Source organism: Echeneis naucrates, chromosome 10, assembly GCF_900963305.1.
Source record: "Echeneis naucrates chromosome 10, fEcheNa1.1, whole genome shotgun sequence".
NCBI classification, from domain to species: domain Eukaryota; kingdom Metazoa; phylum Chordata; class Actinopteri; order Carangiformes; family Echeneidae; genus Echeneis; species Echeneis naucrates.
The window spans coordinates 15,029,389-15,043,164 of NC_042520.1; the positions used below are offsets into that span (position 1 = coordinate 15,029,389).

The following is a 13,776-nucleotide window of genomic DNA, read 5'->3' on the forward strand; positions in this document are numbered from 1 at the left end:
TAAATGCATCATAATTAAATGCACGGCCATTTCCGAGTCAGTGGTCTCCGGTAAAGAAAAACTGGCCACCCGTCTGATTTCGTTCATGTCACTGTCGTTTCGATCGAGCCAGCGTACTGATAATGATATTTGGTGAGCTTCCCATTTGAATTTGTCCAGAATATGATATTTATATTTTCCATAAATGTTTTCTTTTCCCTCGTACTTATGATTTGGGGCAATTCATTATTCCACTCGAGCCCCAAGAGATGACAATGATGACAATAAAGACGGACCTAAAGTTTCCTCAGCTCTCAGAGGGCTGGCTGTTTTGACCTGGATGACAGCGGAGACGCGTCACGGCGGGTGGGCGTGGCCAAGAGGGAATGAATAACACTTGACGCTCCGTTACGTCGCACAGTCACAGTCCGACTCGCGGAAATTTGAAGAGGCAAGTGATGGAAAGGCTGGAGCTGTTTCTGTACGCCTTCCTGGTCTCCCACTACGTCTGGAACATCGTCTTCATCTCGTGGCTGTTCGTCAGCGGGACGCCCACAGACACCACCAACTATGGATTGCTTCTTAATTGAAGTTGGGCCACCTGATACAACCGACCGCCACTAGAGCAGCACTGGTCGTTATGGACTGTTGTGAATTTCATCACATCTGTGTGTGCGTAAAGGACATGAGTGGACGCGTTTCATCCAGTGCTGCCTGAAACACTGCGATGTTCCAGTAGCTGTAAGTGAGCGCTATAGTTAGAATAGAGTGTGACTGAGTGTGTGTGTGTGCGTGTGTGTGTGTGTGCGCGCGTGTGTGTGTGGCGCTTCAGTTTCTGCTCTGATGCAATAGAGGCCGTCAGCTCTCATTGCGCGCGTACTTTAGCCACTAAGTTTCCACAAGCGACCCACCGCGACCAGAGCTGCAGTCTGACAGCAATCCAACTTTCACCGAAACAGAGCTCCTGAAGTGCAACCTAACCCGAACCCAGGACTGAGCCATGGCTTTACCCGATGGTGGGATATCTGGGGAAGAAGTCCCCTTCCCAGAGATCATCGAGCTCAATGTTGGTGGTCAGGTGTACATAACCCGCTACTCCACCCTCACAAGTGTGCCAGACTCTCTGCTGTGGGAGATGTTCAGTCGAAAGTCAGCCAAAGGATTGCCCAGGGACACCAAGGGCCGCTTCTTCGTGGACCGTGATGGTTTCCTGTTCCGTTACATCTTGGACTACATGCGGGACCAGCAGCTGGTCCTTCCAGACCACTTCCCGGAGCGTGGGCGTCTGCAGAGGGAGGCCGAGTTCTTCAACCTCCCAGAGCTCGTCAAGCTGCTGGCTCCCAAAATCAGCAAGCAGAACTCACTGGGCGATGAGGGGTGTCAGAGCGACCCAGAGGATTCCTCACCTGGGACTGACGTAGCCCGGAACCTGAGCTCTCTGGGTGCTGCTGCCGCTGCCTGTGCCAGCCTGGTGCCCGGTGCCATGGATGGCAAGCGGTCAGGGTTCATCACAATTGGCTACAGAGGTTCATACACCCTGGGCCGTGACAGCCACACTGATGCCAAATTCCGCCGGGTGGCACGAATCATGGTGTGTGGGAAGACCTCCCTTGCAAAAGAGGTGTTTGGGGAGACACTGAACGAGAGCCGCGACCCTGACCGCCCCCCTGAGCGCTACACATCCCGCTACTATCTCAAGTTCACCTTTCTGGAGCAGGCTTTTGACAAGCTGGCTGACGCAGGCTTCCACATGGTAGCCTGCAACTCCACAGGAACCTGCGCCTTTGCCCACGAACAGACGGACGACAAGATCTGGACCAGCTACACTGAATATGTGTTCTACCGTGAGTGAGACTATCGGCTTTGTTCCCCTAGTACCCAACCCTGTCTCCAAGTGCCCCCCCCTCCTCCTTCGTCCAGGCTCCAGCCATCCTGTCTTTCTCTCTCTGATGGCTCCTGCACCAGTAGATGTACCGTAGTTGTTGATCCCTTCCATCTTGCTCTGCAACATCCAGCTTTTAACCCATGAACAGTATGCAGCAGCAGCTCCGACTCTTCATACCTTCTCTGCAGATCCAGTCTGCAGCCCCCTCCCCACCTTAAATCCAACTGCCATCATCCTCAGATGCATTTTTTGCTTCAGTCGTTGTTCCATCTAGTTGTAGTTCCCCAGTCCCCAACCTCAGTGACCCCAGACTGCCTTTTCCTGCAGAGACTGCTACCTTCTGCATACTATTTCCCTTTTTACTACGTATTGCTTCTGCCTTGGTGAAGCACAATACGGTTCCAAGAGCTACTGTTGTTAAATAAGCGCCCGGTGTGTCTATATGGCTATTGAACCAGTCATAAGAGCACAAGGGAAAGGGCTTCAAAGAGTGGCCATGATGTACAGTGCTATACTTTGCCTGCTTGCTCGAGCAGATTGGACTCTTTGCTGTTCTTCTGAACTAAATTACCAAATAATTGGACATCTTATCAGCCTTGAGGGATGCAAGCAGCCCCAGCACAAGAAAGAAGTGTGACAAAAATCTAATTTCCTTCAGTTTTCTTTTAAATGTGTCCAGTGCCATGTGACCTGGGAACAGGCAATAGCTTCTATGATCAGATTATTGGCACAATACAACCACATGAATGGGGAAAGGGACACCTTAAACGTTTTCTTTTGAAAGGGAAAAGCAGGTTGTAGGTGTTTCCTTTTCAAAAAGACAATGGTGCACTGGCAAAAACACAAGCAACAGGCTTCCATGGGGGAAAAAAAGATCAAATAACAAGAGATCACATACACAAGGAGAAAAAAAGGTTGCTAGATGAAGTGTGTGTATTGATCGTGCAACGGAGCTTTCAGTATTTTAATCATCCACGCTGGGAGGGCAGAGGAGATGGTTGGTGTTTCATCTCTTGTAGCCCAATGCTCCGTTTTCTCGCTTATTGTGCTTCTTCGACATTTCTTTGCAGAGTTAGATATTTAGGATTGCTTCTCGGAGCAGGCTTTAAACCATGACTACGTGTTGTTTCTATGAAAAGAAAAATGTGGTAGTCCACTCAGCGGCTCATGTTTTGAATGTTCTGTAAACAATGAATTACTCTAAATACTTTTAGTTCAATATCAGTTGAAGCTGTGGCATATTTGACGATAGCTCTCTCTTACTGTAAGTGAATACCCATGAGAACGGGTAGGATTACACTGTAGCCAACCAAAGCCCAATGTCTTCTCACCACTGTAGCAAAGGCAACATGAGAGCAGTTTATAGTGACCAGCTAAAACGTAAGTTATAAATTACTGGGTTAAGAAAAGGGGGTTGTTTTCCAGTTAGAGGCTCAGGACAGGTCTGCACATCATATACCTCAGACTGAAGGCACTTCAGTCCAAGAAAACATCCACCTGGTGAAAAGAAAAGGCAGACAAAAATGGAGATGTTGTATTACAATTATATGAAAAAAGTTTAAAACAAAATGTATTTGAGACAGTATAGTGTGCAATTCCACCTGAACGATAAGGTGTCAGGTTGAAGAGTGTCTGACAGTGACAATAAATGTATTCTGAAATGTCTAGAAACCACAATGTTGTGTTTCAGTGTGATGACCTGCTGTTGACATCAATATGTTAGACCTGCTGCAGTGTGTCGCTGCAGGCGTAGACAACACTGAAATGAAAAAAAAAATGAAATGGGAGAAAATGAAATGGAAAAAAAAATTGATTTGTCAAATAAAATGTTTTCTTCCTATTTGGGTTGTATTTTCCATTCATGATTTAGTGCTTTTTTTCAGCCATGAATGGCATTCCATATAAACTGTGAGGAGAGGTACACGCACTTCTGTTTCTGAAGTGTAACATTTTAATGTTCATTGACGATACAACTCAATCAAAAAAAGCAGCCAATTCAAATTTTCATCGAACTGTTTCCCATTAAAATTATGCTCCCGATATGCCGAACACTTGAGCCTCAGGCTCACATTCTCCATCCGCCTTTTTTCACTTCTTTCCATCAAATTTTTCCATTATTACCCTTCCTTGGTCTAGTCTTGTATCAGGCCGTTGACCAGACACTAGAGCCCTGATAGAAATGAGGACATGCAGAGATAACAGGCTCTGTTAAAGCAGCTTACCAAACCTTTATTTTGTTGCCAGTAATTGACCTAACTATTTTATGCCGTAAAAATCCGAAAGCAGGTAAGATCCAAAATCTAGGATGCTGAATACCTGCTGTTCATGTAAAGCAACGATTTGCCAAATTTTAAACAGCCAAAAGTGTTTCTGTCTGGTATCAATACAAAAACAACCCAAGACAGCACACTTGTTAAGATTATGTAGATAAAGCATTCATATGTTCTTTAGAATTCAGACTCGTGTATGTGCTCTTTGCCAGAGCATCTCACAGGCCAATAACCTCAGTATGAGACCTCTAGACCTGGTTTCAGTCTGGCCTGGATAGCTGTTGAGCTCCACATACATTGTTGAAAAATGTTTGTAGCTCCCTTAATGGAAATCAGATGATTTGTGTTGCAGTCTGGGGTGTGTGGCAGATCCTTAGAGAGCGGGACAATGTGATGCCTGCACAGTCACAGGCAGCATTTCTCTGTCATTGTCCTCCGGCATTGCAGTGCAACAATGGTAGCGCCAAGGTCAGTCATTAGCCCAAGCAGGGAGAGGCATGCGTCGTGTGTGAAATTTCAGGCATCAGTGTCCCTAAACTCTCTCGTCTTTACCTCCACGTGTTGCCTTGAGCCTCGACATTCAACAGCAGATGTGTGAGAAGTGTTGTAACTCAGACACTGAACAGCAGCATCACTCAGGTCCTCAGGCCAGGCTGTGGTGACATGCTGCTTGGGTTTTTTTGTTGTTGTTGTTGTTGTTGTTTTTTTAACTGCTATTGTAAAACTTAAGGCTGCACAGTGTGGAATGACTGCTCTGCTGCCATATAAGAATAGAGACATGTTTATTTTATATTACAATATTACAATAAAGCTATTTCACCATGAAAGTTTGCTTCTCTGTCTTTTCGTAAAAGTCAAAAGAGCAGATTGAAACTGACAGACCTGCTCATAAAGAGTACAATCAATTTATAAAAAAAAACAGTACAAGTCTCTGTCCGTGGGCGCTCCACCTCGAGGCGGAGTGACCTGTGTCGTGTCCCTGTGGTGCTATTGTCACTGAAGGCAGCCCTATATGGCAACAGGCCCTGGCCTGGTCTGTTTCTTTCTGTTGATCCTCTTGTTCCATAGCCAGCTGGGTCATCACTTCCCCTATTTGGAAAAAAAAGGAAGAGAGCAGAGGAGAAGAATGGATGCACGTCAAAGGGAAAAGGGATTGGAAAATGGACAAGAAAGCAAGGCGAGCGATAGCCCTGTAGAGGTGAGATGAGGGTGGGAGAGTTTGTGAGAGATGGATTTGGTGTTCCCATCTTGTCTCTCTTCCTGCACAGCTCCAGCACAAAGGGTTATGCTCAGGTCCATCAGTTCTGAGATTCAGTTACAGACAGACACAGAGCCACGGCATTGTTGGGCATAATTGTGATTCATAGTTCGAATATGTCAACATAAAAGGCAGAATAACAGCACTTTGCCATCAAAAGAATTGTCTGTCTCACAAGCTATGCCTTTGAATTCACTACAGCCAGCTCAGGTTCCCAAACTGCAGAAATGCCAAATTCTTCAGACTGACAGAACGCCACAATGACTCATTTTCTCCTCATCTTGGATACTATAAGATTTTGTCTGAATGCTGCTATTTATGCTGCACTTGCAGTAACAACTATGTGTGGCTGTTAACTTGTTTATGTCTTGTCAGCCTCAGTGCGGAGTCCAATTTTGGCTCTATTTATCAGCATGCTTTGGCTCCGTTTTGTTTTCAAGCTCATGTTTGTGCCCACATGGATTTTTGGAAAGCTGGTTGGGTGAGTGTTGGAGCCTATGTGCTTGGTGGGCCAGCCCTGCGTTGGTATGGGGGCCACAGAGGGGTAATGAACTAATGAACTATAGCACTCCCTCCATCAAAAAAAAAAAAAAAAGCTCAGCTAGCAGTTGGCATCTCTGAGTGTGAGCCAAACACAAAAACACAGACAGGCTCATGCACAAAGGAAGGGAGGTTGAATAGGGAAAATGTGCAACAATTGTGTGAGCGTAGATTTTTAGAGGTAACTAGCTGCCCTCATTTTACTCCGCTTTGTGATCAGTTAAGAATGCGTTGGCCAACAAAAAAGCCATTTCTCTCCCCTAGGCTCTCGTGACGTCAATAAAAAGGAGAAGTCCAGCGTCTACAGAAACCATCACAGTCAGCCCTGAGGCCACCCACCGCTTTCTCCATCTCTGTGTGATATGCTGAATGTTTGCGATAAGAGTGTGTGCATGGTATGTGTTTAAACGTCAACAGCAAGCTTTGCACGTTCTTGTTGATTCTCGCATCTCTTGCCTGAGCTGAGGCCCTACACCGTTTGTGTCCGTTCTCAACAACAACACGGTGCACACATGAGCCCACGTGCACAAAGTACAGTAGCACTGGCTGGGGGCATCTTTATCTTATTGTGTGTTGGGTTATTTATAGTGATCCAGGCATTGAGCCAGATGTGCAGCTCCACTGTGCTGCTCAATGCACGGGCACATGCTTTATCCCTCTTCATGCACATTTCCTACAGCGAGCAGCTGTCTCAAAACATATTGGTCCAACAACTCCGGAGGGACTCAGTCATGCAAGGTCAAGGGTTTGTGATACCTTATGGGGACATAGCTGAAAAAAGAGCAGGTTTTTGACTTTTCTCCTCCATCACGCTGTTATGGTGTTGCTTTATTATTTCCTCTTACTTTGCGAGCTCTTCTGTTCTCTTTTAAGCCCCAAGACACAGACAGAGTAACTGACAGTTGAAAGCAGGAGGGATGTGTGAAAACACACAAAGTAAAAGCAGGATGGGAATGAGGGTGCATGAAATTTAGCGAGAGGGTGAGTCAGAGAGTCACGAGCAAGTTGTAGGATTAAAAAGAAGACCAACAAAAAAGGGATAACTCAAGTGGCAAGCTCCTCACATACAGACCCAGATAGACTATGAAGCTAAGAAGGGGAACAAGAGGAGCGAGGCAGCAGTTACGAAGGAAAGAGGAAAATAGAGGTACTGTAATAGAGATTGTGAAAAGTGAGGTGGAAGTGGTAACAACCGACTGAGGACACAATCAGAGGAGCCTTCTCCTGCTAGGCAGCTTAGTATGATGTAGTATGCTTTATAAACTCCCATTTCATTTTAATCCTCCTTTTTAATGCTGTTCTCAAATGGTTGTTGTTGCTCCATTTTCATGCGTTTTCATTGTGGAATAAAGTCTCACATCTTTTAATTTATGGTCATATTTTATGGGTATTTATCTAATATGTTTTTCTGAGCAGTGTTGATGGGGACATTTTGTCTCTTGAAACTTGGTTCTTTAATGCATCTGTGCCCAGATGCCTATTGTCTCTTTGTCTATGTGATGCTCATCAGGTGATATTTTACTAACTATCAGCCAATGAATATTTAATGTCTCCTTGCAAATAATTGTCTCCACATGGCAAATTGCTTCAATTTGATGAGTTTTAATTGCATGCCATCAATCACTGACTGACCGGAAAGAGTTGTGTATATTCCAAATTCATTTTCTTTTCTACTTTAGAAAACAAAGCCACACACTTGTCTCCAGTGTTTGCATAGGGATAAAACATCCCTCGTAATAAATTACAAATACACTGGGCATTGTTTCCACAATAGATCAACCTTGTGAATCTAAAACGAAGATTGCAAGCAGTTACTTCTGCTTGAAGCAATGAGTTGTGAATGTGTTTGTCAGTGCTGTAGTCAGGATGGGATTCACCTCGGCCATCTGGAGTCCAGGGTGCTAATCTGCCCCCGCTAAGTATCAGTAATCTCAACTGTCAGTCTTGTCCTTGGTGCTGCAGTCTTGAGCAGGGTTGGACGATGGCTGAAGCCTCTGCCCCGGCTGAGGGGTGCCAGGATGGACTTTAGGGTGTTTAAGCAGGCCAGTTAGAGGTTGTGGAAGCCAGGCAGCAGCAGCAGCAGCAGGAGGGGATGATAAAGCAGAGGCATGCAAAGTAAATGAATCAGCAAGACAGGCACAGCAGGAGTAGATGTAGATTTGTGCAAGCCTGTAAAAATAAAAATAAACAAACCTCTTTCTAATCTTGATTGAACTGAATTCTCTTTCAATCCCAAATGGGATAACTGTAAGAAACTGTATATGTGGGTGAAGTATTGATGACTGGCTTATTGATTTACTTCAAACATCTCCCCTTCTCTCTCTGTCTTCTAGCCCTTTTAGTCTGTTTTTTCTCTTCTTGCTTGGCACCAGCCACCCAGTCTCCAGATGTTCGTGTCACACATTTCTTCAACATTATGTAGACTGACAGATTTGTAATTGCTCAGAGACTAGTGAGTACACTTCAGTGACTTTGACATGGGTGCCTATTTTTGTGCTCCGGCTGGTCTAAGTTGGTCTAAGGAATCTCATGTTACCATGTCTGATTGTGCTGATGTATATATTTGTTCTAACAGCAATCAGAGAGGAAAGACAATGAATGTGGAGCCTGTAGGTGGTGAGGCCAACCCTGTCTTTAGGTGCTGTGCAGATCATTTCACAAAACAGACATTGGATATCTGAGGTAAATACTTGGATATAAAATATGCTGTAATTACCAAATCTATGTAATTCCATTATTCCATTATTCTATTTTTTGAACCTTTTTTCAATTTTTAACATTTTATTTATCTATTTTCTATATATGCACGCATTCATTGTGGACGGGAGAAAAAGAATGTAATTGTACAGGGAAACCTGTTCCTTCACTGCACATATGACAATAAACACTTTGAATCTTGAATCTTCAGGACAACAGGAAAGGCCAGATGTACAACTTCACGCTGGGAGTAAAAAGCTCTTCTCAGTCAGAGAGACATTATGATGCATTTGTGTATCTCTGGATGGTGCACATCATTGTGTTGTTATCATGAGGATGATGCTGTCCTCTTGTTTATGTTTTCCTATCAGCTTGTCTGGAAATACACAAGTTGAGACTGTTTGGCCATTTATAGGCTACAAAGGTGTGCAGCAACAATATAAATGAAAAGGAAATTACTCAGTTACAAATATTCCACATTCCAGAGTATGGGTTTTGATTCATCATCATGGTTTTATTTAGAATGACTGTGTGAACATACAGTGTGCTGTGATTTGAGTAAAATAGAAATATTCAGGTGATAAGTATCATAACAAACTGTGGAGGAGACATTTTGTGACTGAGTGGTGCTAAACCCTGGCAACAGTGACACATTAGAGTTGCTAATAACACAAATGATGGCAACGGAGTGATGTGTCACAGTGAACAGATGGGAGAGACTGAGAGAGGCAGAGGATGTGTGAGAAAGTGCTTTTGCTTTTGCATATATCCCTGGAGAAGTGGCCCGGGGGAAAGGGTTGAGTGCTCTCTTTCGCTGCTCTCCTCCACGAGGCTTAGTGGAGCCCATCCCCCAGTGGATTACTCCTCCGACACTACTAAGCCCTCTGTACTCCCACATCCATGCGGCCCCTCAAACACATGTATTCACTATGAGAAACACTGAATGCAGCCGACACATTGACACAGAGTGAAGATGCCTCCGTCACCCCTCCCTCTCCTACATCGTCTTTCTTCCTCTGCCTTTGTTTGTGCTTCTTTCAAATGCCAATACATGCCCAGAATACAACAACACGTAGACTGACAAACACACACACAGTTACACGCTCAAATACAAGGCAACACTTGCTAGCTCACAAATATGGGCTTGATTGTGTCTTCATACACACACTCGCTCATCTTCAGGTATTGAGAAAACCAAGGCTGTGGGAGAGGATTCTGTGCTGCCTTCGTTTGACACAAGCAGCTTTTCGTGTTATATAAGACGAGTTACCATGACGATGAGCCCCGTTGAAGGAAACAGTCCAGGCCCCTGAGTGTCTTTGTGTATCATTATACATATGTGTGCATTTGGGCTGCGTAGTGTGTTGTACCTGCATGAGTATGTGTGAGAGGCGGTGGGGAAAATTGTCTGCTCTTCTTCATTTTCATGCCCAGTAGTAGCGTGTCCTGTGCGTGTGAGTGAGAATGTGTGTGATTTAATATTATGTGACTGTGACTCTATCGGATGATGCCGTGCACGAGCAGCATGAACGCAGGGCTGTCGTTACTATTTAACTTTGTACTTGGCCAAGTCCACTATCTTGGATAAATTGAAAAATGATTTTGTGTAAGTCTTCGACCATCGAGCATTTTATGATTGTACTCAAAAGGGTTCACACTGAAATACTAGAAAGAATTTTCAATTTATCAATCAATCATTTAATCTTTATTTGTATTCCACTTTTTGTGCACACATACATGCAGATTCAATAGACACATAGAGAACATACTAAATCAAACAGCACTGGTGAAACACTGTCGTTTATCTTAGATTTCATCTTCGGAGCCAGCAGCTTTACATCATTTCCTTCTCAAATACTTTTTATTGTTTACAGAATGAACATGAATGCAGATATTTTCCACTGTCAGACAACCTTTGAAGGCACATCGATCATTCACAACAGTAAGCTTTCATATTGGCTGTGCTTTCCTCGTTCCTCCCTTCCAACACCAAAGGGGCAATTTTGAATTTGCTCTGTGTGGTTTATTTTCCGTGGTAAAAAAAACAAAACAAAACAAACAACAGGATTAGTGCGAAATGGGAAGGCAAAAAAAAAAATAAAAAAAGATGCATTTTGAAATATATCGTTCATGAGGGATGAGAGCTAAGTTTGTTTTACAAATGTGAGGCTGCTTTCTGATGATGTTGAAAATAAAACTGGAGGAATAATGAGAGTGTGTGTTGACTGCCCACTTGTTTATAAAAAAAATAGGCTTTTTGCAAAATGAGAGGGGTCCGTTCAAAATGGTTGATGCGTAAGTACCTAGAGGTGCAGAATTTACTTGTGCCATGCCAATTATTCTCAGAAGTCACACAGCAGCAACTTCCCCAGTCTTCACACAGAGATGAGTAGAGAAATCAACATACCATGAAAAATGGCTTCAGTCAGGGAGTCTCACAATCTCTGTTCAGTCACTGCAATCACGCTAAGATAATGACCGTGCAAATAAAGGTAAAGGGTCAATTATAACATTAAAGTGAAACTGTCTTCCTTAACTCAAGTTTTCTTTCCTCTCCCATGAATCTCCTTTCACTGCTAGTCTCTGTATCCGAGAAGCTCCTATGCCAGCATGTGTACATTCTGTGCTCTTGACTACTGCACAGCTCAGAGCTGAGGTACTTGCTTCTGAGCAAGTACCAAAAAACAAACAAACAAAAAGCAACAGAACAAGCTAAATGTAATCTAATTTCAGTGTGGGGAGCTCCCTTGTTAGCTGAGACCTTCATTCGTTTTGCCAAGAGCGACATTGGAAAAATTGATTTCAAACTAATTTCTCTATATTAAATATATATATGAACTAATCTCCTAATCCTACATTTAATGCTGAGCCATTGAAATTACAATACAATGTTTTAAACCTCACTCACATTTAAAATGATTTTGTTCTTTCTGTTGCAGGCAGTTCATTACGAAACGACAAAGTGACGACCTTTGACCCCCCAGCTTTTGCAGAGTTGGGGGACTCTGCACCTGCTGCTGCTCGTTCTGAGTGCAGCACCGCGGAGCTCAGCAGCACCGGGCGAGCCCAAAGCCTTCCCGAAACCACCAGTGTCCCGACACTTAACAATCAAAATCTGCTGCCCCTGGACTCGCACCCCCCTCTCACGCCTCCTCTTCCTCCTCCTCCTCCTGCTGCAGACACCCCTGACCTCCCACCTTTCTCACCTCCATTCCTGCCTCCACCTCTGCCATCTTCCAAACCTTCATCCACCTCCAGCCCTCCACCTCCCCCAACGCCACCCCCCACCGAGAACACGCAACGTCCAACCACCCTCGAGCTAAAGACACTGCCACGGCCCACAGTCAAGGAGAATGGTGGCCCCACAATTGGGGTGGATGAGGATGAAGAGGAGAAGAAGATGCTGGAAGAGGATCTGAAGAAATGCATCGAAGACTTTAAAAAGATCCGTTTGCCCAGAGTGTTCCCAGATCGCAAGAGGCACTGGCAAAGTGACCTGCTCAAGAAATATAATGCGTAGAGAGCTTTGCTGCAGTGAGATGGAGAAAAGCTTTTTGAGCAATGGGGAGAATATGTCGTGAGCAGTGAACTCTAGTGTAGTAGCTTTTTGCATGTCAACAGAGCAAAATGAAATGAGTGATGAAGTGTAGTGCTTAGGCTGAGCTAGTCTGGCAATCACACTTACAAGATGAAAGCACTAAGATTAGTCTTTTCCCATCAGAAGAAACAACACCCCTTTAGAAACTGTTAGACACTTCTTTGTTCCACACAGCTATTTGGAAGGGTGAGAATACTTTGAGTCATTTTCTTCCTCCGTGTAGCAACTCAGTCAAAGAAAATATATGTAATGTGATCGATCAAATACAAAATTCTGCCCTGCTCTCTGTAGCATTTCCAGTGATCAAACAACTGGAAGATGTGAGCTATTTTAGGCACTTGACCTTGCTGATGCAAAATAAAAAAAAAAAAGTGAAATCTCTGGTGTTGATCATGATTATCTAATCAAAACTATTTCACTTCATCAATATTAAGCATATGACTTCAAAGCCCATCTCCTCTGTGCCTGTGATTTGAAAACTCTGCAGATTTGTTCATTTCATGATTGCATTATCTACAAACTGGCTGCGGAAAGAATTTAAGACGAGAAAGTGGTGTATAAAAAAAAAAAAAAAGAAATCATCCAGCCTCACTGATGAATTACCAGCTGTGTGTGTGATTGTTCCTCTGACTCTGACATTATTGCCAAATGGGAAATTACTCACCATTTATAGTCACCAGCCACTTTATTGTGTACACCTTGGGAGTACATTTGCATTCAGAACTGCCTCAGTTCTTTGTGGCATTGGCAGACAACAACAACAGTGATGGGCTGATGAAGCCACTTGGCCTTACAACTTCACTCTCATTCATTTCTACCTCTTATCTGTTTCCGGGTGATGGGGCGGGGGGGGGGTGTGATATGCTTAAGTGAGACATAGATCAACAAAGCTCCTGTGGCACAGTCATGAGCTGTGGCCCTTTATCATCCTCAGAGGGGTGTGTAGATGTGTTTTTAAATTTCCTGTTTTTCCTGTTTTTATACCAAAAGTCAAATTGACCTCCAGGCCCTATAACATCAAACTGTACTCAGTGGCACAAACACAACTGATCTTAATGAGTGAAGTGCAGACACAATATGTTAATCAGCTATAGACCGTCAAAAGCTACTTGCTTTCATTACTTTCCCAATTATTTTTATTCAATATGAAGTTCTCAAGATAGCTCACAAACTGCTTTGAAATTTTTCAACTCTTTTGATCACTTCCCCTTTGTGTCTTTACCAGCTGCCTGTTTCCACTAGAGATGATAGCTGATAAAAGGGCCATTCAAACTGCTGTTTTCTTGTGATTTGCAAAAACAACATGGGAATTTTGGCTTCATATCAAGCTACCAGTGAGCAACAAATATAACAGAGATCCCACCTCATTCACAATGAGGCAGAGACTCATTGAACGCACTATTGCAAATCATAAGTTGTCTCATTTTGTAAATTTTATTTTCTCTGTCTGCCTTCTTGGGCCGATGCAGAACCATCGTCCAATCTGCAGCTGGTCATAATGAGCCTGTTAGTCATCCAAAGCATCGCTGGTTAGGAGACCTAATGATGT

The 13,776-nt window shown here is 43.8% G+C and overlaps 1 protein-coding gene across 1 annotated transcript; it reads left to right on the top strand.

Annotated features, from left to right (window-relative positions):
• The first annotated feature begins 413 nt into the window (after positions 1-413).
• kctd12b (potassium channel tetramerisation domain containing 12b) lies at positions 414-4,943 on the top strand. The gene has a single exon (XM_029513138.1). The coding sequence runs from the start codon at positions 980-982 to the stop codon at positions 1,829-1,831; it is 852 nt and encodes a 283-aa protein (XP_029368998.1). The 5' UTR covers positions 414-979; the 3' UTR covers positions 1,832-4,943.
• Positions 4,944-13,776: the final 8,833 nt, after the last annotated feature.

Excerpts from the sequence above, each read along its gene's own strand:
- kctd12b (XM_029513138.1), top strand. The coding sequence starts at position 980 with ATGGCTTTACCCGATGGTGGGATATCTGGGGAAGAAGTCCCCTTCCCA.